The following is a 27,420-nucleotide window of genomic DNA, read 5'->3' on the forward strand; positions in this document are numbered from 1 at the left end:
ATGAATACTTGTCAGCATATATTATCAAACTCGGTGGTCTTTGAATTCCCTTCTGGCTCTCAGGGCTTAATTTGGAAGGTGCTTTAAGCCCCTAATAATAGCTTCGTTTTGATCATTTGCCTTTTTCTCTTTAAAGTAGACTTCAAGAGAGAATCATTCTGGTGATCAAGGTACTAGTTTTTGACAAACCAATATTATTACCTGGTTTTTGGTCCTCTTCTCACCTCCTTCTTCCTCTGAAATGACTAAATTTTTTTGCTGCAAATACAAACCTAAGTTAACAGTGTGACAGTCCTAGATCTATATCAGTCATGAGTGCTTTTTTGCAAATAACACTATTAAAGAGTCTTCTTCTTCATCATTCTTTGCCTGCTTTACCTTTTGAGACTGAGTAGGGAAAATTTTTAAAGGTATTAGATTCTTCCAGTGATGGTGTATGACTGCAAGTGGTGACCCACTGTAGCCTTTGAAGAACTAAAGTTTAGGATTTCACAGTACATGGAAGCAAGTGGAGATACATTACAAATAAGGAATTGTTCAGGAGAGAACCAGCATAAGGGATGTAATTGGAAAAATGTATGATCAGAAAAAGGGAGGCCAATCATATAACCAAAATGATGGACAACCTATGTTGGTATCTACACAATGTTGAGAAGACATGAGAATATATGGAGATTGTAGACAAGAGTCAGTCAGGAAGGGTTCTGATAGGTTGTGAGAGGGAGTTCTCAACATGAGTTAAGTCTCAGCTCCATTAGAATATTTAGACTATCTCCATCAGTAGTGCCATGTTGTGCCCCATCATGATTCTGAGTATCTCAGTTGAGAAAAAATGACCTTTATAAATGCTTAGAATAATCCTTTTTAGATTAGACTTAAAATAGAAGATTCTACCTCAGTAGATTTCATTTATGACCAGCGCAATAAGATAAAAAGCTTAAAAACTGAGTAACAGTTTTGTTTACTATAGTTAGTCAAAATGAGTCCTCCATTTCAAAGTCTATGAGTATTTTCCATCATTTGTTCAGTGTGGTCAAGAGCTTCAAAAAAATCTTGGTCAGGTCAGTTGCATGGTCAGTTCTCTCCATAAGATCTGGGCTTGGCTCATTGAGAGAACCTGATCTGTCATGAATAGAAATACCTCTCTAGGGTAGCTCTTTGTAGGAGGTGGCATGTTCCAGGCAGGTCTAACTACCACTACCACCTTGACTTGAATGAATGATTAGCCCAGGACCACAGCTGGTGAAGGACTTCAGAAAGAAAGTTCTCACCACCAAAGTCCTTGGCACCATCAAATGGTTCAGCATCAGAAAGGGATATACTTTTATCATTGGAAATAACATTACAGAAGATAAACTACCATCTGTTTTTCCATTGCATCCTAAGGAGTCAGTGGCCTCTCCGTGTGACTTGTAACTCAAACCTCTTTTTTATGTGTTTGCTCCTTAAGAGCAAAGACTCTCTTGCTTCTGTTTGTATCCTTAGTGCTTATCATATTGAGATATACTTATTAAGCAATTAATGCTTTTTCACTAATTCATTCATTGAATTGCCAAAGCAGTTGAGTTTCATAATGTAACAAAAGACTATAATCATTCTTAGAGGTTTGTAGTTTCATATTTTGTTAAAATATATTTGCTACTTATCCTTCCACTTCTGTGGTATACATATTCATTTTTAAAACATCTCATCACAAAAATGTGTCTTTTTCATTGGCCGTTTCTATACTCTGAATTTGCTCTTGCCGGCTAAGTAGGTTACTACTAATTATAAGCCTGCCTTATAAAAAACTTGTTGAAATTTCTCACTGATAAAACTTGAATGGGAAAAGGCACCTGTTTATTGTTCCTAAGTCTTTCTAGAGTAATGGTTCAGCTCCACTAAGTTTCTTATATTTGATATGCAAGGGGGAAAAAAAATCTCAACAGTAGGACTTGGGAGGGGGAGGGGAGAGAAAATATTTTAAAATTAGTTTTTCTGATAAAAGCTTAACTTTGCTTTAATCAGTGTTTATTTAATTATTGCTGTTAACATACTCCAGAAAAGATTGGATGGAAGATTTGTAAGATTTGTGATGTGAGTCTGTGCCAAGTCTGATTTGACTCTAAAGCAGTTACGTTATTAAGCATTGCTCATTGCCCCAGTGCCCATTGTGGAGATCATCCTTTAAATTCTATTGATAATTAACTACTTTATCATTCTACTGGGGACCTTTAACATGTCACTTTATTAAGCAGTAAAATCCAAGAATAAAGTATCCTTAGTACCAAAACTAACCAGACAGAGAAAAATGAAACTCCAGAGTATCATATGCATAAAAAAATGGAAATAAATGCTGAAGTTTTAATAAATATCACTGTTAGTCTCTTTATTTTAGTTGCTATTTCATCATTACTTAGAAACATTTTTACTTCTTTAACAGAAGTATAACAGTTCTACATAGAGTTATCAGAGGCATCCATCCCAACTCTGTGCTAATCATATGTTCATATTCACTTCTTCCAGTTTCTTAGAAAATTATATTATTGGAGTTGAACATTAAGACAAGAACAGAGAAGTTAAGGTGGAAGGAGTAGAATGTGAAGTTGTTCTTGATTTGGCAATGGAAGTGAATTACTGAAGGATATTTCATACTTTTTTTTTTTTTGAGAGAAAGTGCTGTAAAATATCAGTCAGGCCTTGCCCTAGAGGCAGAAGTATTCTTCTGCAAGCTTTACCTAGCTCCCTCCTCACTGTGGTACCTGGTGCTTTCTTGCTGCCTTATGGTCTTCTACCTTCAACTCTATAAACTCTGATTCACACTAAAGGGTTAAAGGACGAATGTGCTTTCCTTATGGAGGAGGGAAATCTCTTCATTAAAAATTTTTTTTTCAATTAACAGCATTTATTTTTTCTAACCACCCCCACAAAACACACACACACACACACACACACACACACACACACACACCCCAAAACAAAAGCCTTGTAACATATATGTACAGTCAAGCAAAACAAATTCTCATATTGCCCATATTCAAAAATTGGGGGTTTTGTTGGGTTTTGGGGGGTTTTTGTCTCATTCTGTATCTTGAATCTGTCACTTCCCTCTTGGGAGGCTGGGGAGCATTTTTCATCCTAGGACCTCTGGAATTGTGGTTGGTTATTGCGTTGATGAGAATTCTAGTCTTTCACATTTATTTATCTTTACAAAATGTTGCTGTTATTGTTTTTAAACTTAAAGACAAATAAAGGGAAAGAGCAATGCTTACCTCAAAGGACTGAATCTTGAAGAGAATTTCAGTTACTGTTGTGCCCGTATCATGGAAATGTTATTTAGAAACAGGATGAGGAGGGCAACTCCTTAGTACTTCTCAAATCATTTCTTATAGGCAGTTCCTTAGTCCACTTATGTGTAATACAGACTCTGCAGAAAATAATAAGGCTTTAGAATACTTTGAAAGTAGTCACAGTTGGTTTGTTTCATCTTTTCTCCTTGTGGGTAGTTGTTCTGATATATTAAGCCTATTCTCCATGGCAGGAATGTCTTTATTTCACATGTAAATCCAGTGTAGCATAGTGGAAAACACTTGGAGCTGAGAATCCTGAGGCCTGTGTCTGAGTCTGACTGCCTCGAAGCCACTGTTTGACCTTGGGCCAGATGACTGCCACCTCTCTGAGTCTCAGTTTCTACATCTATAAAATGAGGGGGTTTGACTAGATGATCTCTCCAAGGTCTTGTCCTGCTCTAGAGCTCTGCTTCTCATTGTAGTCACCTGGGTTTTGTGCCTAAAACCATGATATGGAAATTGGACATTTGTTTTTAGTAATTTGAGGGCGGAAATGGGACTTTGTTCATTTCCTCAGTGTTAGTGAATTAAATTTGCATGGATTGGTACTTATTTTTAAGTTTCCATTTTTAGCCATGTTTAAATATGTAAACAGTTAACCCTGGAATGTTTCCTAATGAATTTACTGGAATACAGAATACAAACATTCCCACCACAGTCTCTGTCCTGGGAATTGTACCATTTGGAATATATTTTGTATTTAGATATATTTTCATATAGAATATCTACATAAGTAGAATTTCAGTGAATTCCAACAAAAGGTAAACTCTTGACTAATAATACACAAAAGAAAAATAATCTCTTTAGAGCATATGGTAGAGCTGCCACCCTTCTGTGCCTACCAAGCCATGCATACCATGTTTGTGTAACAGCTGCTAGTTAGTAATGTATGTAACTTGCACTAGATCTAATAGGGTACATCCCCTGTAACCTTTTGAGGCCCAAGGAGGAAGAGTTTAGTTTTTCTATGAAGAGTGTGATTCTTTTCCTCCTGGGCTCCTACTTGCTAATGGTACAAATTCTCTCCCTCTCTCCCACCTGAAAGATGGTTTCTTTGTTGCCTTCACTGCCATCTACTTGTGCAGAGAGGTCTATGAAATAATTAATATGTGCTCCTTCCTGGGACAAACACCTTGAAGGTTTAAAGGGGAAATACATTTTTAAAAACCAGGGATATAGGGGGCAGCTAGGTGGTGCAGTGGATAGAGCACTGGCGCAGAAGTCAGGAGGACCTGAGTTCAAATCTGGTCTCAGACCAAACATTTGACACTTACTAGCTGTGTGACCCTGGGCAAGTCACTTAACCCCAATTGCCCCCCCCAAATAAATAAATAAAAATAAAAACCAGGAATATGGATAGGGAGTACACCTTTGATTTCACTAGTACAAGGAACTCCCACCACCGGTGTAGGTTCTGTGCAGCTTAAGGTTGTGGCTGCTGATGGCCCAGTTGATAGAGCCCTAGACCTGGAGTCAGGAGGACCTGAGTTCTAATGTGGCCTCTGACACTTACTAGCCATGTGGCACAAGGAAAGTCACTTCATCATTGTTTGCTTCAGTTTCCTCAGCATTAAAACGGGGATTATAATAGTACCTACTTCTCAAGGTTGTTACTAGGATGAAATGAGATAATATATATAAAAAGCACTTAGCAGACACATAGTAGGCACCATAGAAATGCTCATTCCCTTCCCCCTTTAAAGAGTTGCCTATAATACTGAGGTTAAGTGATTTGCCCAGAATCAATGAAGTTCTTAACAGATTTAATCTATTTTTTTTTGTGGGGGGCATCATCTCAATCTACTGGATCCCAACAACTACCCTGCCTCCCTAAAAATAGTTCCCAAAGAGTTCTTTTTTCTCTTATAGAGAAGAAATCTTATATACATGTGCATATATATAAAATAAATATAAATATGTATAAATTTAAAACTTCCTATATTGAGATATAAGATGAACTTTTAAAACATTTATTTAAACATACTCTAGAGACACGAAGTATTTGCATTTTTGATGGTAGTGCTGACGATATCATCACTTTTTCTTCATTCTTATAATTTTAGTTAAAGATGCTATATTATTAAAGATTTTAAAAACATTCTTTCATTAAACTGGTTTTCCTTGTAGTGACTTATTGTTTTGTCACTCTCCTTTGCTCCCCTGTACCTTTTCTTTCCTTTTACTTTCTCCCTCTTCTCCCTTCTCCCCTCCCACTTTTTTCCCTACTTCCCCTCTTTCTCCACTCCTCAGATCCCCTCTTCTCCCTCCTCTCCTTCTCTTCCCTCTCTTCTGACCCTTCTCTTAATAATTTATTCCAAAAATAAAAAAGGAAATTAAAGTCTCCGCTGAACGGAAAAATAGTGGCATTAAATACGTAGTAACTTATAACCCCCCTTCACCTTTCTAATTTCAGAGTTCTTCTGTCTCCCCATCTGCCAGTTTCAGAACTGCAGAGAAGCACAGAAACTCAACAGACTATTCATCAGACAGCAAAAAACAGAAAACTGAAGAAAAGGAAATAACAACTCGTTATGTAAGCTCATATTCACTTTGGTTGATGCTAGTCTTATTTTTCAGTGCTATAACAATAGCCACTTTTCCTTTAACTGTTTCTGCCTAAAACTAGGATTTAGGGGGCAATAAAACGTAAAAAATGAAATGCTAAGTATTTGGTATAGATTTTAGTACCATACCTAAATCCCTACTTTTCAAAGTAGGAAGTGAGTTTTTGTTTTTTTTTGTTTACTGTGTGTTTGGGTTTTGTTATTGTTATTGCCGCTGCCGGTTTGGACAAATAGTACAAGTATCTTGTGCTCTGTTTCAGATGATCACTTTATTTAAATAGGTCAGTTTTTCTTCTCCCCATGCTAGAGATATTACAGATTGATGGTTTTTTTGTGCCCAGCTGCAAATGGCAAGGGAATCTAGTAGTACTGCAATAACTGACATATGTATTTTATATAGTCACTAGAATTTAATTTCCCATCATGTTGTGTGATATATTCAGGTTATCCTCAAGAGTAATTTAGTTTTACCAAGAACTGTTCAATGCCTGATTAAGCTCACCTCACCTTGATGGGGTTGCTGAGCTTTGAAGGGGTTTAACTTAACTGTCTAAAAATATAATTCTCTTCTGAAAAACAACAACAACAAAACATCTTCCCACTTGTCATTACAGGACAGTGATGGAGAGAAGAGTGATGACAACTTGGTAGTTGATGTTTCCAACGAGGTATGTGTGCCTCTCTGATGACAACGAATGTACTTCTCTTGTTTTCTGATATACACCAGATGTACTCATGAAATAATGGGTCTTGTTATCCAGAATGTTTTCTTAACTTCTGCTGTGACCCTGTTGTTCATCTTGGGGTTCTTTTTTTTTTTTTTAACGTAATTCTTATCTTTGAAGGGGCTGTGATTTCATCGGTGTGGGAACTCCCTCAAACAATGTAGATCATAACCTCTTCATGCCTTAGGACATAGTTGAATAAGTTGCTCCAAGCTGCTCCCCCCACCTCAGTCATCACCTGATAACCAGCCTTTTAGTAATGAGCTTCTCCAGACTCATCTAAGCTGGTTCTCTGTTGACAGACAGACAGTCTGTTGCCAGGCACATTTTGAGGACTTTCCAGCCCAGGAAGGATTTGCCAAAGCGTGTTCTCCAAACTACAGTGCCAAGAACCAAGCTTCACCTCCATGCCATGATGTCAGAGTAGGACTTCAATAGAGGACTTATGGTTATTATTATCAGGAGCCCCTTAAGCTTTTTTTTTTCCCCTTTGATGTGAATTATCTTGAGTAAAACACATAGCTCATGGTCATCTTATGGAACTAATTGGTAGAATCATAGAATTTTGGTTTGATTTTTGTTTTTAAAGACCTATAATACTTTCCCTTTAGTGCAAATCTAGAATCTTTTATTTGAGCATTTTAATGGACTGGAAATGTTTTGTACCTAGCCTATTAGATTCTCTCAGATAAACTCTTTTATCCCTCCTTTCCTCCCCTTCCATCCCCCTGGACTGTAGCTTTGTGACTTCAGGTGCTGCATTAATGTCCATGTTGTTTATTTGTAGGATCCCTCTTCCCCTCGAGGGAGCCCAGCACATTCTCCAAGAGAGAATGGCCTGGACAAGACCCGTCTGCTCAAGAAAGATGCCCCAATTAGTCCAGCTTCTATTGCATCTTCCAGCAGTACTCCTTCCTCAAAATCCAAAGAACTTAGCCTTGTAAGCAGCACTTTTTTTCACTATCTTTTTCTAGAGTGTCTTATTTCAAGATGGATGAGTTTATTCCCCCTTCTCCTCTCCCCTAGTATGGCATTCAGGAAAGGGGTATGGCCAACTGCTCACTGAAAACTCCCTTTGTTCCCATTGAATAGATGGTTGATAAGACTGTAAGACCAAGGTCTTTTTGGAAGGGGGAGAATTTGTTAACCTGCAGATAGATGATGGATACATTTGTGTTGTGAGTCTTTTTGCAAGGATTGGGGTTGGGAGATGGGGAAATGGAGTGAAACATGTCATCCTGAAGATGAATAAGTATGCACTGGTGTTCCAGAGAGATTTTTGTGCGGTGGTTTATGGTAAATTCACTTTTCAGCTTGGATGTGATTTTGTTGCTAGCTTTGTTTGAATTACCAAGCTATATTCAACTGCAATAATATTCACTTCCTATCTAAAAAGTAATCTGTCACTTACAAGAGTCTACTTTGACTCCTGCCACAAATCACAATGCAAAAAAGCTGTTAGAAGTTGGGATCGTTCCCCTCCCTGCCTTCTCTTTCTTTGTGGCTGCAGCTAATCACACTTACCGTGACCAATTAATTCTCTGGAACTTACCCTTTAAGAAAATTTAGGATAAGTTTGTTTAAAAGATAACTCTCAGAGAAGAAATGAAAATTCCTCTCTTTGTCTGCAGATTGGAGGATATATCTGGTACTGGAGTGGTGTTTTTGTTCTGTTTTTTTTTCTTTGATCCATCATTGTTCTGCCCTTGTGTTGTAACCCTGTTTTAATGGAAGCTCCTCTGGGCTGAATCTTTATGACTGTATAGGCTTGGTCCCTTTCTAATGAAATCTGCTAACCGGGAAGCCTATTATTACTTGGACATATCCACTGGGAACCAGGCTTAAACCACTTACTCTTTTAAATATAAGCCATCAGCAAGGAGTCAGTCACAGTCAGGTAGCAATGATTTTTGAGTCACAGTCAGCCCCTGCCTGATTCAGACCCGTTACCTAGAAAGGAATGACTCTAGCCTGCTGCTGATTCTAGCTTTTCAGTCATCCCCTTCCATCCTCTCCTATGTGCTGACTCCATTGCCTTGAGAAACTTTTTTTAATGGGCAAGCAAGGCATAATTTTTTAGTTTTGGTTTTAGTTTTTTCATCTGACATAATTTCGATTGTTCTATACTATTGTTCATTAACACAGTAATTCTTTATAGGTCGTTTTAGAAGGAAAATAAATGCCTTTGATTTTTGTCTCTGTTAGAATGAAAAATCTACTACTCCTGTTTCAAAATCCAACACTCCCACTCCACGAACTGATGCTCCGACCCCAGGCAGTAACTCTACTCCAGGATTGAGGCCTGTGCCTGGAAAACCACCAGGTGTTGACCCATTAGGTTTGTAAACAAAATCAAATGAAAACTCCAAACTACTCAGTGTCTGCTCTCTGAATATATTTCTCTTTTGTCTGTTACAGCTTTCTTCTTAAGAGTATTGATGAACTTGCATGTGATATTTTGCTAGACAAAGGGGAGTATTATAAAACAGTTTGAATGGAACCTTTTGAAGCATTGAGTGACTTTTCAAAGCATTAAAACAAATTGGTTTCTAGTATGGATGTTATTATTATTGTTAGTGTCATTATGATTCTATTTGAGTGTCATTATGATTCTATTTGAGAACGCTTTTTTCTTCTGTTCTTTTTCTCCCACCTCCATTTTTCCTCTAGCTTCAGGCCTCAGAACCCCTATGGCAGTCCCATGTCCATATCCAGCTCCATTTGGAATTGTTCCACACGCTGGGATGAATGGGGAGCTGACCAGTCCAGGAGCTGCATATGCTGGGCTACATAACATCTCCCCTCAGATGAGTGCAGCTGCAGCTGCTGCAGCTGCTGCCGCCGCCTATGGAAGATCTCCTGTGGTATGTTTCTGGGGTTTTGTTCTTTAGAAAAGTCGTGATAGCACACAGAGAATCCTCACATTGTCTCTTGTGGATGGGGTGGTATGAAGAATTTATGCAGCATTAGGAGTGTTAATAGAGGCAGTCGTGTGTCTTCATAAAATTCAGCTACATGAAACTGAAGCCCTCTCTTTTTTTGTCTAGACATAATTCCATTGTGAAGGGACATACTTCCTTTTCAGTTTGAAAGTTAAAACCAGTACAAGCTCCACCATGTTCAGTTCAGTAAGTGGTGTCCACATGGCTTATGTGTGTTTTTGTTCTTCTGCTTGGGGAAAACTGTAGGTTGGTTTTGATCCACACCATCACATGCGTGTGCCCGATTCCGCCAAACCTGACCGGCATCCCTGGAGGAAAACCGTGAGTATTGATCTGCCATTGCATTAAACGAATTGCTTGCTCAAGTCATTCGTCTTTGCTGTTTAGTTCCCTCTTAGCCACCCGATGCTACTGCACCATAGCAGCTGTTTTGGAGCTGGGGGATAGTTGGTGGGGCTTGCGAGGCTTGAGTTTTGTCCTCAAAGTATTTCTCATTTGTTAGTAGTACAGGAAGGAGGTAATGGGGCAGGGTTTTGTATTTTCAATTTGAAACCTTGAGCTTCCAGTATCAAAATGCAAATTGCAAAGGGATCTGTAGCAATCATGTCTTCTCTACTCCAGTTGCTGGTTTAAAGGCAGTTCCTTTGTTCACAAAAGTCCAGTTATTTCTTGCGAACACACTCAGTGCTCATAGCACACTTAGTGCTCAAACACACGGAAATGTTTGGTCAGCTTCAAAACTCAGAAAAACATCCTGGTGGCATTTTACTTCCATCTCTTCCCAGTATGACTGACCAGATATGGTGATGAGTGCTCAGGACTTCTCTGACTGTGAACCTGGCACTTGGGAGTCATTTTCTTCAGGGCCCTCCTGAGTTGCAAAAGGTAGCATGTAATTCAGGCCTTGGTGTTAGCCCTTATTTTCTGCTATACTACATGAAGTCCATTCCCTTCATTTTGGCCTAGGATGCTTTGTTGTCACTCCCTGAACTTAGTATTCCTTGCCTACTCTTTGATTAGACTGCTCTAGATGTATACAATAAGCAGGCATGCACCCCATCCATCACAGTTAATGATAAAAAACAATAATAGCTCACATACAGCACTTGAAAGTCCGCAAAGCATTTTACATATGGTAGGTGTTGTTATCTCCATTTTATGTGCTTTGCACATAATAGGCAAAAAATTATAAATTTCCCTGGGGATTATTGGTTTATTATTGGCATTATTTATTTGATTTATTATTGTATTATTATTGTATTATTTTTATTATGGTTAATTTGGGTTATTATTTAATTGTATTATTTGTTTATTATTGGATTGTTGTCAGCAGTATTCAGTAACTCCTGAGGAACTGACATGTCCCTGTCTCTCTTTTTTGAAGCTGATGGTATGGTCTCATTTAGAACCTGACCTGCTTACCTTAACTCTTGGCAACTTTCATTCAATCATTTATCACGTTTTTTATTTGCTTATTATACGCAAAGCATTGTGCTTAACACTAAGGGAAATGTGAGGGTAAATATGAAACATCTGAGGCCTCAAAGTTCTTGCGATTGAAGTAGAAAATACTAATGTTCTTTCTAGTAATCTACTCTGTACCATATCGCCGCCCTTCCTTAGCTATTTAACAGCATGATCCCAACATCCTCCCTATTCACATTCTTCACATTCTCCACTTCCTTTAAGGTGTCATAGTTCATAGTTGGATGGGGTTGGGTAGTTTTGGTTCCAGGCATTTTGCTGTATTCATTTTATTTGTTGGCTGTCAAATTTTGAACCTAAAGTTCTGTTCTCAGCGCTCGCTCGCTCTCTCTCGCTCTCACTCTCTCTCTTTCTCTCTCTTTCTCTCTCTGTCTCTGTCTGTCTGTCTGTCTGTCTCTCTTTCTCTCTCTCTCTCTCTCTCTCTCTCTCTCTCTCTCTCTCTCTCTCTCTCTCTCTCTTTCTCTCTCCCCCCCCATCTCTTTTCATTTTTCATGACCTCACAGCCATCATCTCCATTTAGATGACACCTAAATGTCTGTCTCCAGCCTTTTTCTGAACTTTGGACCTCTCAGTGGTTGATAGGACATCTCTATCTTTCCCATTAGTATTTCAAACTCTGTTCATCTAAAACCAAGCTTATTGTATGTGTCCCTACCGCCTTCCGCCGCCCATCCTTCACCCCAAACCTATGCTTCCTTCTGACTTTGCTATTTCTGTCATGGATAGCATTGACCTGGACTACCAAATTAAAAACCTTGGTATTTCTACTTTGAATGATCCTTTCATATCTTGTCATCTCCAGTCACTTACTGTATCCTGTAGAATACACCTCTTAAAAATCTTTCCTATCTGGTCCCTTCTTTATCTTCCTCCTGTCATCACTATACAAGATGGTATTATTTCTACATTGTGTGGTTGTGTCATTCCTGTGCTCTGAAGACCTTTAGTAGCTCCCTTTTGCCTGCCAAGTAAATTTCAGATTCCTTTGAATGACTTTCAATGACCTCCACAATCTGGTACCACCCTACATTTCCAGCCTTTTCTCGTACTCTCCTCTTAATGTGTTCTGCACTTTAGACAAACGGGATTTATCTTTTCCTCTCATCCTTTCCTCTTACCTTTCTGCCCCAGTAAAAGGAAAGTGAAAAAAATGCTGTGGGCATTTTCTCTTCCATGCATTGCTCGCTCTATTACTTATGCCTCGTATTTCTGCTTCTCCCATCTTTCCCTCATGAATATCTACCCATTCTTTAAAATCTAGTTCAAATACCACTTCCTTTATGGACCCCTCTTCAATTGCCCTTGTTGATAATGACCTTTCCCTTCAGACCTTTCATAGCACTTTGTTGGGGGGTTTTTTAAAACCATTCTAAATTATTCAGTTATGGAAGAGTATGTGTGTTTATGCCTCTTGATTAAATTTTGAGCTGTATGAGGACAAGGCCTATTTCTTTCTCTTCTCCATGACCTACTCATTATACTCTGCATACAGTAGATGATTAATAAATGTTTATTGAACTAAGCATTTTCATATAATTGCTTTGGCCTATTGTGTACATATTTATCTTAACTATATTGGACTTTTTAGACTATAAATTTTACCTCCTAGATTATAACATAATAGTAAATGTGAAACCCTAAAAATCTTTGTCTCTTATAGTTATTTCATGACCTGAATTACATTAAATATGTTAGGATGTAAAATTCACTAAGTCGTAAACCTAACGTTTCTCACCAAAAAGCCCCTCCCCCTGCCAAGAACTGTCTTTCTCAATGAAGCTGTATAATTGTTGTGCATCTCTGACCTAATTACTTTTACAAAATGAACTGCCAGATATTATCTGGAATTATAATTAAATGCATGTACCAAACTAATGAACAAAGTAGCATTTATTTGATAATCCACATTGGGGCTGCTTGCTATTTGGTAGAATTAGCAAAGTCCTACTCAATTTATAATTGGAATGACAATATAGTTTAATTTCTACACAAAGAAAAATGAACTTTCCCTCTATTTTACTGATGGAACTTCTGAATAGTGTTACCATATTTGATTTAACATATTACAAAAGAATAAGATATGGCCAAATTCTGATCCAAGGGAGAAAAAACAAAATAAAACTGCTGTTTCAATATAGAAAGTGACTAAAGAGAAATGAAGATATAACAAATAAAATAAAGATCTTGAAGTCATAGTACAGAGCTAATCACAATATAGTAATAAACCTTGGATTTTTCTTTTTAAAAGCAAGATTCTAGGACAAATAGGCATATGAGATAATCCTCCCATTACACTTTACATTACTATAGACTTTTATAGAAAATATCATATCTAAATTGGGGTTCCACAATTTAAATTGGGGTACAGAGAGCTAAGGAAAGAAATAAAGAAGACTGATAAGATGATTAGTTGGAATAGTGAGAAAGGTTTCAAAGAAATGGAGAGAAGAAAGGTTATTTTTAATAGTGGCCTTTAAGTGTAAGTATGTACAAGGTCAGAATACAAAAGGTGGTGAAAATATTAAAATAACATTATCATAGTACATTAGCCATTTTGGCACATATGTTTTTTTTTTTCCTATCCTTATGTTAATCCTGTAAAGTAGATTAGATCCATTTTGTAGACAAAAGAAAATTGAGACAGAGAAATTAAATGACTTTACCACAGCAACATATAACAGCTGACAAATCTTGTCTGTATAGCTATGTCTCCTATCTCTAGGCTGGTGCTTTCTACTGTATCATCCTCACTCTTTCTTAATTATCTCTGCAGAGGGCAAAAAAAAGGCTTAAGATAGAGTAAAAATAATTAAAGGTTAGATCACCAAACACATTTCTTAACAATTATAGTTTGTTTTTTGGTTTTTGGGTTTTTTTGTCCTGTCTGTCTTCGAATACAGTCCTGGCAGTGAACTCTGTGTATCTGTCACTTGAGATTGAGCCAACATTCAGAAATACTCATTGCCATCACCACTAGGGTAATATGTTATAATGGCCTAAGCAACTCACGAAGATGTTTCTTAAAGACATTGAAGGTTTTCATTCTTAAGCAATAGAGGGAAGAGTCTCAAAGATAAAGTTGCAGATCTTTAAGTTTTCCAGTGTGGCTGTTACACACTTCAGAGGAGCTATTTTGAGAGGTTGTAGAATCTCCTTTTTTGAATGTCCATAAAAACATAATAGATTTATAATGGATAGGGTGCTATTATTTTATTAAAATTAATAACATTTTGTTTTGACACATCATTCACTCCCAGATAAACAGTCTTTATCACCTCAGTACTCCAAAAATTAGCACCTGACCATTTAAAAAGTTAAGCAAAACGATCTAAAACAGTGACAGTTGACAATGAGTGTAACTTTCTGCTCATATTATATATTATTAACAGAAGGGAAAGAAGTGTCAATTTTCATCAGAAACCAAAATTGGTCATTGTATTTAGCCCAGATGGGCTTTTGCATGAAGTCGGGTAGATAAACTAGGTGACTTTTTAACATCTCCAGGTTTCCCTTGATATTATGCTGGATCCAAGAATGAATCATCTCCTCCCTACACATGCAGATTACAGCTCATATTTGCCTCTTCTTATCCTGTACAATTTTCATCCTTCCCTTTCTTCAAGTCTTCCATACAGGTCACTCCAATACAGTCCTGTTTAAAAAAAATATCTTTTGGGAGATATCTGTGCAAGCAGCGTTCATGCCATTTACTGGCTATAGTTTCTTACAGATAGGAACAGGTTCCTATGGCTTTCCAGAAAGGTTGGCTTCCATTAGAATGCTTTAGAGAGTCAGTGCGAGTGGTCTGGGAATCCAGAAGACCTGTGTTCAAATCCTACCTCAGACACTATTTCTCTGTGTGTCAAATGTGGATAACAATAGCACCTACCTCCCAGCATTGTTGTGAGTATCAAGTGAAATAATTATGTAAAACATTTTGTATACCTTAGAGTGCCTCCTAAATGTTAACTGTTCCCATTATTATTACTATATACTACATAGAGTTCATTGAAATCTGAAAATTCACTTTATTATTTTTTAAAATATAAACTGTCTTGAGTATTCCTTAAGTATACTTGAAGCTGTCAGGAAGTGATTTTATGTTATTAAACCTGGCAAGCAGAAAATGGGTATGATTTGGTTATAAGGTAAGATGAACCCTGAAGTTGAGTGTCGGGTTTGTCAGGTCACACACATACTGTATTTGACGGATATTTTGTTCATAATTATTTACCTACTCAAATCTCAAGGTAATGTTTTATTGGGTGAGAGGCTTGTAAATTTGTTCAAATAAATTTTTATTAAAAATTAAGTAAACATCCTAAACTGGGGGGGAGGGGGAATTTCCTCCTGATTTTTGAAACTTAGTCTAAAAACTATTTTTTTTTAAGGCTTTCCAGTAAGATGTAACTGCTACCCAACAAATAACAATGAAGCCAGTTAATTCCTCTTTTTTTTTTTCTTTTTGGACATTTCAGAATCTAGAGACCTGGGTTTTAATTCTTCCTCTGCTTAGCTTTGTGCTGCTGGCTAATTCACTTAACCCCCATAGACCTCAGTTTTCTTATCTATAATATGAAGTGATTGGATTAGATGATCTAATCTAAATAATATGAAATTTAAATAGAGATACAGCAATCAAAAGGCATTTATTAAATATCTGCTATAGGCTGTGCTAGGTTCTGGGAACAGAGACAAATGAGAGTCCTTGTCCTCTAGGAACATACACTCTATTGAAAAATATAACATATACATAATTAAATATATCCAAGGTAAAGTTATGGAGGGACACTAGCTGCTGGGGAGGGGGTGGTGGGGAAATGTTTTCATATTCCCTTGGTGGGGACAGGGGGAGTGCAGTGTACTTTTCTTGAAGGAAACAAAGGATTCCTGAAGGCTAAGGGGAGGAGGGTGTACCTTCCCTGCTTGGGTGACAGCTAGTGAAAAGCCCAGAGACCGGAGATAAAGAGTATGAGAGGAACTTCAAAAAAGGCACAGGTTTGGCTGGACCACAGGGTGTGGGAAAAGGATTATGTATAATAGGGTTGGAAAGGTAAATTGGGGCCAAGTGATAAAGGGCTTTAAATGCCAAACCAGCAGGCTTCTATTAAATCCTAGAAACAATAGGTAACTATTGCAGTTTGAGTAAGAGAGTGACCTAGTCAGACATGCACAATATGAAAATCACTTTGGTAGCTCTTTGGGGTATGGTTTGCTATTACTGCAGTGCATGGGAAAGGTGATAAGGGCCTGATGCAGGTGACATCTGTGCAAGTACAGAGAGAAGTGGTTGGCTGTAAGAGGTGTTGTATAGATTCCTTGGGCAGTCTGGTGAAGCTAAGGGATCCCTTCTTAAGACATTTTAAATGCATAAAATAAAATACATAGGGTTATAAATAAGCTAAGTATCTTGAAATAGTTATTAAAATATACATATTTTTAAAATTTACACACCTCAGGTTGAGGACCTTTGTTATAGATGTAGAAATTACAAGATCTGGCAACTGTTTGAATAGTGATGATGATCTAGCAAAAGGAGACTGAGCAAAAGTCATACAAGTAAGAGAAAAGAGTGACACAAAAACCCAGAGAAAGAGAGAGTGAGAGTGTCCAGGAATATGCTGTGGACACTGTTCAGCTTTGTCAAGTAATGCAAAGAGGTCAAGAAGAATGAGCACTGAAAAAAATCCAGTGGATTTCTCAGTAAAGAGATCATTGGTAGCACTGGAGAAAGAAGTTTCAGTTGACTGAAGCCAGATCGTAGAGGTTTGAGAAGTAAATGAGAGGGAAGGAATTGTAGATAGTATAGACAATTTTTTTTTAAAATAAATTTTGCTTTGGAAAGGAAGAGATATTGAATGTTAGCTTTAAGGGCCTTTTGAGCTGCCTTTTTTTTTTTTAAACCAGGTTGGGGAAAGTTTGGCGTTTTTATAGGCCTCAGAGGAATAACAGTAGATTGAAGACTAAAGAGAGAAGGAATAACTTGAGTAAGCTACTGGGAAAGATAGAAAGGGAGGAGATAAAGTATTGCATGTAGAAGGGTATTGTCCTTTGTTCAGAAAAGGATCATTTCTTTATCAGAGACTGGAGTAAAGGAGGAGGGAATGAGGGTTGATATCGAGGGGTTTTGAGATATTGAAAAGGAGACAAGGGAGAGCTCATAGCAGATAATCTCTATTTTCTCAGTAAATTATGAGGTAAGGTGAATTCCTACACTGTGCTTCACCCAGGGAGGATCATTCAGCTGGCCTTCCTAGGTCTATTGTTTTACAAAGATTGAGTCTCAGTTACCTAGGCTAGTTCTCTCTTGATTTCATAATCGGCTCTTTTCGCTGCTGCCAGAGTTTTTGCTTCCTGAGGCTACTTGCTGCCTTGAATCTTAACTGCCTTTCTGTGTCTGTGTCCATCTGGGGAGTGTGTGTTTTTGTTCCCTTCCTTGAGCTGCTTAACTCTCTGAAATGCTTCTTACTGGATACAGTGTCTCCTTGTGGGCATGTTGTTAGGTGCCTTGACTGATGGAGAAAGTAGAGAAAATTCCCTCTCTCCCACTAACTCCGGCACAAGCCCAACCACAGAGTACCTCTGTACCTCTTGCCTCAAATCCTCACTCTAATAAGAACAGGTAAATGTGCCTTCAGGACTAGACATAGTAAGGGAAAGAGAAGTAAAAGATCATCCTGACAGCATGAAGAGTGGAATCCTGGACCAATCAAGAACTACCTCTTTAGAAACCAGTAAAGAGCCTATGACCTGTGAATGGTGTCAATCACAATTAATGTTAAAGAATGGTCTAATTCTTAACCTTAACCAATAGGGCTGGTGCCTTATATGAGCTAAGGTACTAGAAAACAACCATCTGCAGTATTTGTGATCATATTTTTTTGTGCATGATAAAGTAAACAAGGGTGTTAAGTATGGTAAGGGCTGAATATTAGACTGTTATGTTACCAGTGGTCATGAGCCTCATCAGCTAGTTGGTAAAGAAGGACGCCTGCTCTGATATTCTTTCTCATTGACCCTTTCATCCAGCAAAGATTTAGCAGCTTCATAAATAAAGTGCACTCCATTGATTGACCCACCCAGGGTGGCTTCACTCCCATGCTCTCTATACCCATCTTGGTTCACCCCATCACCCTCCTGCTTGTTTGCCCTTTGAGTTTTCCTTCTGCCCTCCAGGAATGTGAAATTAGTCCCAGTCACTTTCTTCACTACCTTTGCTTGTCTCTGCCTTTAGTGTCCTAAAAATAGAGACAGATTCTGTTGCAGGAGATGCTGTATGTTAAGTCACATATTCGAGCCAAACACTTTCCCAACCTGAGGGTTTTCCCTGGAAATGAATTTGAGATGAAGCTGTTGATAGGTTATTCACAGGTGGGCCTTCTTGCCAGTCACGCAGTGCATTCTTTCTGAGAACTCAGATTCCATTTGGTATTACTGGGATTTGTGATTGTCATGTCAGGTCAAGGTGGGGGAAAGTCCCATTTTTTACTCATCTGCCATTTTACCAGGGGGCTCTGGAGAATCTTAACTCCTTGGTTCCTGGTCATTTTGTACCTGTTACTCTTTATTAGCCAGTCAGTTGGAAATGCATGATTGACATGATGAGATAATAACGAAAATCTAAGCAGTTGGGCTCTGAATCACACGTAGCTTTTTGATTTGTAGATTATACTGAACATTTCATTTCTCATTTCTCATCTTAGTTCAGCACAAGGAACAAACAATTCAGTAAATTTTCTTTCATTTCTATTCTTCTTTTCTTTAGAGCATATTCCTTTCACGTTAGTGCAGATGGTCAGATGCAGCCCGTCCCTTTTCCCCCCGATGCCCTTATCGGACCTGGAATCCCTCGACATGCTCGTCAGATCAACACCCTTAATCATGGAGAAGTGGTGTGTGCAGTTACTATCAGCAACCCCACGAGACACGTGTACACTGGTGGGAAGGGATGCGTCAAAGTCTGGGACATCAGCCACCCAGGAAATAAGAGTCCAGTCTCTCAGCTGGACTGCCTGGTAAGCAGTTAGTAATGAGTAAAACTCTAATGCCTTTGAAATAAATGAGTTTACAAATTTTTTTAAAATGATTGTTAAAAATTGTCTTTACATGTAACTGGGGAAAAATTGTTTTTTTAAATCGAGTTTGAGGAAGTGATTTTAGTTGAGTAAATTATATGTATTAGTGAAGCAACATGAAAGTCATCAAAAGATACAATGAGTTTGGGGTCATTACTGTTCCTTAATTTTTACTCTCTTAATATTGGAAAAACTGATCATTGGCTTTGTTTCTATCTTATTTGGCAAAAATTCCCTTTACTTTGTTTATGATTCATGCAGTTGCATAGTTCTACCATCTATATGTGTGCATGTCTGTGCATGTGTACCTACAGCTATATGCATACATAAACAAATACTCAGAAATCTAAATCGCTTGCCTCCTTTCATCTTTTGACCAGAGTAGATAGAGGAAAGTTAAACAAGCAGAATGCAAAGAACAGGACCAGTGAGGGTACTTTGAAACACCAAGCCCATCACCTGAGTACAGTAGCCAGATGGCAACACTGTATTGTAGTCTTGCCATTTGACAGTAACTTTTAACTCCTGATTGAAACCCCATTAGTTTTTCTCTCATTGACATTTGGTTAAAACTTGCCCTAAAGTTATTTTGGGAGCAGGTATTTTTCCTCTCTCAAGAACTATAAATCCTGCTGGGCAAAACTTTTTCCCCTCTGTCTTAGCCGTCCTTGATAAGGTCTCACCTCCTGTTGATGTAAGTGCTGCTTAATCAAAACCAGTACAGCATATTTAGGCAGGTAACAATTCTGTGGAAATGAATATTTCCAATTGTCTGTAACCCCTGCTACCTTTGCTGGCTGAAAGAAATAAGCAGGTCTTTTTTAGACTCGGGCGTGATAGAACATGATTTTCTGTTTTTTCTGTTTTGGGTTTTTACAGATCATAGGTATGTGTGCACATGTACATGTTGGTGTGCATGAATAACTTATATGAGTTTGTGAGTTGTTGAATATGTAAAGCTTTTAATTGTTCAGGGTTTAGTCTAGATCTTGGCTTTTTGATGCTAATTAAGATTAAATATCTCTCAGTACTAAATTCTGTAGATCAAGTTTAAGTACTTCCCTAATGTCATGTAATTTTCTGGCATTAATCCACTTTATCATTGTCATAAGTATAAATGGCTCATTAAAACCAGGAGGGAATACAATACTTTTATGGATCTCTGCTCTCATGTTAATGCTGTTTTCCTTTCCTCATGAGTAATCTCTTGATGGTTTCTGTCTCCACAGAACAGAGATAACTACATCCGTTCCTGCAGATTGCTCCCTGACGGCCGCACCCTGATTGTAGGAGGGGAAGCTAGTACATTATCCATTTGGGACCTGGCAGCTCCGACCCCACGCATCAAAGCTGAGCTGACATCCTCGGCTCCCGCCTGCTACGCCCTGGCGATCAGCCCTGATTCCAAGGTCTGCTTCTCCTGCTGCAGTGACGGGAACATCGCAGTGTGGGATCTGCACAATCAGACATTGGTCAGGTGGGTCAGCAGGATCTGATTACCAACAAGGGAAGAGCTCATTTAGCCCTTGTGGGCCCTGGTTCTTTCTTAATGCTTTGTATGTACAAATGGACGAATGATGGATATAATAACAGTAACAGTAATACCAGTGCCTAACCCTGTGACACTGAGGACTTGTAAATATTTTTATCCGTGTTTTACAGCTGCAGAAACTGTGACTTGGGTTGAATGATCTGCCCAAGGTCACTCGGCTAGGAAAAATGTCAAGGCAGGGACTTGATCCCAGATCTCCAAGTGTGCTTTCCTCTCTACCTTGCTGCCCCTCCCCTGTGACTAGAAGAGGTCTGGAGTGTCACCATTAGCAGTCCAGAAGAAAAGAAGCATCTAATTCCATCAACTCTTTGTGCTTTATAAAACCAGATATTTTGGTTCTCCATTTCATTCCTATAAAATGTAGGACGAAAAGTGAAGTCATGTCGATGCTAATATTTTGCTAAGTTTCCTATAACTTGTGATCTCTCTGGATATCCTTTAAGTATAGCATGGTGGTTAGTTCATTGGACTCAGGCCCAGAAATACCTGGGTTCAGACTGTGCCTCAGATACTTTCTGGGGCATGATCCTGTGTTAACCAATGGGAGCCAATACTGCCATGACCACCGTCACTCTGTGTTAGTGAGAACCCACAGGATATGTGGCACTGTGCTGGGTGCCGTGGTGTTTCGATGCTTTTGATTGGTTTTGATCCTATCCTGAAATAGCTTATGATCCAGTGGAGCCAGCAGTGGAGGGGAAGGAACTTCACTCATCTGCAATTATAATTTTAAAATAAATGAAAAATCGGTTCACATATTTAGAGGCAGAAGAGATCTTAGAGATCATCTAATCTAGCCTCCCAGTTTTTCTAGATGAGGAAACTGAGGCCCAGATGTGTTGAGTGACATAACCAAGGCTGTATGGTAATAAAATTGGGATCTGAACTCACATCCCCTAATTTCACATACAGTGTTTTTTTTTTTCCCATGGTACTATGCTGTGAAAAGGTTAATGCATAGGTCCAGCAGCTAAGAGAGGAGAGGGTAAAAGTGATGGTGACAAGGGGAGTAATTATTGCCAAACTCAGATAAAAGGTAATCTGAGTAGAAGCCTTTGGAGGTAGCCTTGAGGAGCTTATTTGGAACCAGTTTATATGTAATGTTATTAATTGGAGCAAAATAACTACAAGTGCATGACAATTACCTTTCTTTTCCCCTTGGCACATTGCACTCAGTTGAACTGTTCAGTTCAACGCCGCTGTTGTCTTCGTTCCACTGGTGTTCTCTACTGTAGTCTTTGCTGGTTGGAAGGAAGGCGAGAGAAAATAATGGGGCGGGCTGTAGCGTGCTTTGTGCTGGTTGTTGTCAGGTGCTCTCTTTAGATAAGCGTGGCCTTTCTGGCTAGATCCGCTCTGAGCTTCTCTGCCTGACACTCATACCACTGATTTTTGAGCCTTTTGGAATTACACAATCAGACAACAGAGAGCACAGTATCTCTCCTTGGCAGACTGTCCATTTCTGGAGGGGAAAATTAGCCTTGCATCCCCTCACACACCATTTGTGCCAAGTTATGGGGAGAGAATAGAGTTTATTGTGTTTTAATATTCGTACAGATCATCTGAACGTAGATGTGAATTTTCTTTTGTTTTTTTCATTCCATTCAAAGATAATTTTCTCTTTGTTAGTTTTCAAAAGCCACCGAGGTCTTGGAAAATAACCAAGTGAAATAGGAAATTCTGTACCTATTATTTTTGCCATTTATTGAAGTTTGGAGCAAACTTATGTTTTTAAATATGTAATTATTATTAAGTAATAACATGGCTAAGGAAGCAAAGCTAGCTTTTGACATAAAACACTCCATTGAGTTCATCTTGAAGCTGCCTCATTGTCAAAGTCTCTTTCCTCCTCTCCCCTGCCCCCACTTTTTGACATTTTCAGGCAATTCCAAGGCCACACAGACGGAGCCAGCTGTATTGACATTTCGAATGATGGCACCAAGCTCTGGACAGGAGGTTTGGACAATACAGTCAGGTCCTGGGACCTGAGAGAAGGGAGGCAGTTACAGCAACATGACTTCACATCGCAGGTAGATATCTCAAAGCTTTTGACATTTTAGAAATTGTGGTTTTTCTATAAAATGCGTGACATTTTAAAAGGCAGAAATGAAGGCGAGTTCCAGAGTCATCATTCATTGTGCATGGTTTGTTAATTTGGGGTTCTGAATTAGCTAGTTACTAATAGGGGCTCACATTTTTTTCAAGTCTTATTCAAGGTTGTTTGGCGTTAGGCAGTTTTTGTTGTTAGTTTTGAAGAGCATTACTGTATAAATTTTCTGTCAATTAAAGTTATAGACTAGATTGATAGAATACATTATAAAGATTATGTTCCAAATACACATTCATTTGGGGATTTATTTTTTTCTCTTATTTAATTAGTCTTGATTTTTCTCATAATTGGAGTGGCATATCTGCAAGAGATTAGGTTATCTTTTTAGGTTAAAATTAAAGTAGCCAAAGTCAGTCACCTGATTTTTTTTTTATTCTATGTACTATTTTAATATTAGATCTTCTCTCTGGGATATTGTCCCACTGGAGAATGGCTTGCAGTTGGGATGGAGAACAGTAATGTAGAGGTGCTACACGTTACCAAACCAGACAAATACCAGTTACATCTTCATGAGAGCTGCGTGTTGTCACTTAAGTTTGCTCACTGTGGTAAGCAGGCTTCCGTGCTTTGTCATTTTTTTTTCTGGCCAGATGGGGAGGCAGGGGTGGGATAGTTCTTTGTTTACTTCTTTTAAGCTTAACCTGTGGATGTATGAAATGGATTCTCTTGTTTGAATTTGGATGTGACTATATTCACTTCTCTCTGCCTTTAACTTTGTGGGTTTTCTCTGTTTGAGGTGAAAGGAATTTTTATTCAGTTTGTTTGTAAATTAGATGACTTTTATATGAATAATTCTTATTTCTGAGTGAATTTTTCTGTTCTTTTTTGGTGAACTTGAAATCTGACTCTGAGGCATTGACTCTGATGTTTTAAATGATCTGATTGTAGGAAAATGGTTTGTAAGCACTGGAAAGGATAATCTGCTCAATGCGTGGAGAACCCCTTATGGGGCTAGTATATTCCAGGTATTTCATGATGCTTCACTCCTTTTTTTTTTTCTTTAACGCATTAGGGATGGAATTGTATGAAGATATCTGATATGTTTTTTTATTAATCACTGAGTTCATTAACTTCTAAGGTTGTCTTTAAAGGTCTGACTACTGCATGAAGTTGGAGTGATATTGTCCCATTTAAAACATTAGTAATTGATGTGAAGAATTATAGTGGTATAATTATAGTTGTCTCATGCTGTGCATATTATAGGAGGTGCTTAATAAATATTTACTATTTAATTGCTGAAATATCTATATCCTCTTTGATTGTGACCCTGGACAAGTCATTTAACTTTATAATATTCTAGCCAATTATCTAAAACTATAAATTGCAGAGAGAGAATTAACCTTCAGTAATAACAGGGAGTTTCTTCATTGAGGAATCACTGATATCTATGAAATTCCAAGTCCAGTTCTGTTCAAGTCCTCTTGACTACAGTCGGAAAATCTCTATTTCCTGTGAATCACCTGTAGTAGAGTCAGTTTGGCATAGTTAAAAAGGTAGACTTGAGAGAGTTAGATATGAGTGTGCTAGAACACCACATGTGTGTGTATGTGTGTGTGTATACATATAGTCTTGGACAAGTGATTTAGCCCCTCTGAGCCTCAGTTTCCTTATCTCTAAAGTAGGGATAATATTTATCTCCCCTCTTTGTGTTGAGGAATTATCATCATCATCATCATCATTATTATTTAGAGATAGGAACTAGACTTGAGTTACCAATGTAGAGAACTCCTCCATGGAGAAACTCCCTCTGTCAGTACAGGTTACCACCTTCTCTGAAGTTTATGATCTTAGACCATTGCATAGAGTATTGAGCAAGGCTAAGCAGCTTCCCCAGGGTCACACAGCCAAGTATGAGTTGAAGCTTGACTTAAACCTGTGTCATCCTGGCTCTGAGACTGGCTCTTTTATCCACTGTACAAAACTTAGTATGATATATAGAAGGCACAAGTTGTAAAAGTGAAGTAAACATGCACATGAGAGAGAGAGAGAGAGAGAGAGTGTGTGTGTGTGTGTGTGTGTGTGTGTGTGTGTGTGTGTGTGTGTGTGAGAGAGAGAGAGAGAGAGAGAGAGAGAGAGAGATCAAATTTTAGGGTTTTAAAAAAAGAAACATTACATTTCTTCATTATGTTTTTCGGTTATCCTTTAAAATGGGAGGCGATAATATTTTTACTTTTACTCATTTTAAAGCTTATAACTTTACTGTTTCTTGAGTATTTATATTTCTTTTTATATGTTCTTTCCTAGTCCAAAGAATCCTCATCAGTGCTTAGTTGTGACATCTCTGTGGATGATAAGTATATTGTCACTGGCTCTGGGGACAAGAAGGCAACAGTCTATGAAGTTATTTATTGAGGACAAATCTTAATGCAAACCGGACTCCTCCTTGTAGCACTTTGCTGTATAATCCTTTTTTTTTCTTCCCAAGCCAAGGATTTAAAATGTTCCTCACAGTTGTGGAGTTGATTCCCTCCCCTCCCCCCACTTCCTCCTTGCTATTGAATTGTGAATGCTCATTAAGAACCTGTGATACCAAATCTTGAAATATCTACTTGGAAGAACTCGGAATAAGCATACTTAACAGTGAACTGAATCTTTAATTATGTATTATATCTGTAATATATTTATTTTGTTTAAAGAAGGCTTTCTAACAATGAACTGACTAAATAAAGCTGTCTGCTCCCGCCTTGGTAATAAAGGTGCGTTGTACTTTGATATCCCCTTTTTCGTTTGGCAGGGGAGGGCAAAAGAACATTTAAAATGACCAGTTAGTAACTGTTGTAAGCATAGACTGGTAGCTATACAAAGACATTGAATGTTTAATATCAACAGGAAGCAATATGCTGCTTCTTTTTTTTTTTTTTAAACAAATTTTGGAAATTTGATTAAATAAAGAGAAATTTCTAACTGATGCCATATGCATTTTGGTTAATTTGGAAAGTTAAGCTTCTAGCTGTCTCAGTTAAATATACTCAAAGAATGCTACCCTCTTAGATACCTGAAGGTGTAGGAACCACTTCAGAACTGGTTGCTGTTTTTAGAACTTTCCTTTTAATTAGTTTTATTGACCAGGCAATGGTCACTATATAACTTTTTTTTAAATTTTTTTTTTTTGTATTATAGAAAGATGAACAGTAAATTGGCCTCAAAGAGACAACTTAATCCCTCCTGGATATTTTTGCCACATTTCTTTGAAAAGGGGAGATGTGCATCTTTGGGCAATTTTGTGGTTACAAGAGATTATGGAAAACATTTCGCATGTTGTTTGGGAACTGCACAGGTGCACAGCTGTAGGAAAGGAATTCCTACCACTGTGTAAGCCAAGCCTTTGACAAAGAAAGGACAACAGAGGAGGGAAGGATTTGCAAGAATCCCTCCTCCTGAAGAACAGGAAGAATGGGCTCTCCCTTGAAATGAGGACTTGCTCTACTGGCCATCGGTTCTTTCCATGTCTTAGTTGGATGTCCCTGGAATAGACACAAGGCTGTGTTGTGCCACCATACCAGAGACATTGTGTTATCTTTTTATGTTGTTGTTGTTGTTGCTGTTAAACCATGATCTGTGACTCCTTTTTTATTATTATTAATTATTATTATTATTATTATTATTTGTTTGAATGCTTTATAAATCTTTTAAGTCTGTGGATCTGCTGATGTACAGTGCCTTTGCTGCTATGGATCAAAATCAAAAGAACCGTGTAGATAAACTTTATCGTATAGGTAGAAAATTACTTAATTTCATACTAGAAATGGGTTGATGCTGCAAATTGAAATGGACTGTTCATTGAAGTTCCAAATGTGGTAGCAGAAAAAAAAATGGTGTCTTAAGTGCATTGTGTTTGATGTCATTGACAGTTTCGTAATACTCTACAGTGTAGAAAGATTTTGATACTAAACTGTGCATTGTACATAGTTCTAATGCATTGTATTGACCACCAGTACTTCTATAATGGTAGAATATTGTTTGTGCATTCAGACTTTTAAGCATTAAACATAAATAACTTCTAGGATGCTTATTTTTCTAAATTGCTTTATTGGGTTGGTGGGTGAGGGAAGCTACTTGTTTTAACATTTTTACTTTTGGAAGTTGCATAGCTGGTATCTAACATCAAGGCTTCTGTTGGGCAGTAGGTGATTGGCCACAATCAAGCAAAAGTGGTGTAAATTTTTAATTTCTTAATTATCATTAATGAGTGAAAGAACTGTTTTCAGCCATCCTCACCAATAAACATTTATTGACCGTCTTTAGATTTATAAAAGCTTCACTACCAAAATACCTAATGGCGTTTTAGCTGTTCAGTTCTAGGCAAGTCATGAAATAGCTGAGTCACCATTTCTTCATCTGGAAAACAAGAACAATAGCACTTCTGAAAAGAGGTGCTTGTGGATAGAGAGGCAGCCTCACAGCAGTTGGGAAGACCTGGTTTCAGATCATAGGCATTTCCCTAAGCTCTCAGATCCCCCACCCAGCTCTTAAGTGCAGAGAAGGTGCTGGTCAGCATTAGAAGGTTTTTCCTCATTAAGATTTCCTTATACCCATGAAATCACAGGTCCCATTAAAAAGAAAAGAAAAGCAAACCTCCAGTTACTTTAACTGGGTTGTCGTGAAGACATATGCAAAACACATTGAAAATGTTAAAACGCC

General features: G+C 38.0%; 1 protein-coding gene across 1 annotated transcript in view; it reads left to right on the top strand.

Annotated features, from left to right (window-relative positions):
* The window catches only part of TLE4 (TLE family member 4, transcriptional corepressor), a 159,062-nt gene extending 132,277 nt beyond the window's left edge, over positions 1 to 26,785 (top strand). The window contains 13 exon segments of the mRNA XM_020995568.2: positions 5,743 to 5,862; positions 6,508 to 6,561; positions 7,406 to 7,558; positions 8,824 to 8,956; positions 9,289 to 9,482; positions 9,807 to 9,841; positions 9,843 to 9,881; positions 18,811 to 19,060; positions 20,350 to 20,597; positions 22,552 to 22,699; positions 23,177 to 23,327; positions 23,668 to 23,744; positions 25,024 to 26,785. Coding sequence (XP_020851227.1) covers positions 5,743 to 5,862; positions 6,508 to 6,561; positions 7,406 to 7,558; positions 8,824 to 8,956; positions 9,289 to 9,482; positions 9,807 to 9,841; positions 9,843 to 9,881; positions 18,811 to 19,060; positions 20,350 to 20,597; positions 22,552 to 22,699; positions 23,177 to 23,327; positions 23,668 to 23,744; positions 25,024 to 25,131 — 1,710 coding nt within the window. The 3' untranslated portion in view covers positions 25,132 to 26,785.
* Positions 26,786 to 27,420: the final 635 nt, after the last annotated feature.

This window comes from Phascolarctos cinereus, unplaced genomic scaffold, assembly GCF_003287225.1.
Source record: "Phascolarctos cinereus isolate Bilbo 61053 unplaced genomic scaffold, phaCin_HiC Scaffold_4;HRSCAF=312, whole genome shotgun sequence".
NCBI lineage: Eukaryota > Metazoa > Chordata > Mammalia > Diprotodontia > Phascolarctidae > Phascolarctos > Phascolarctos cinereus.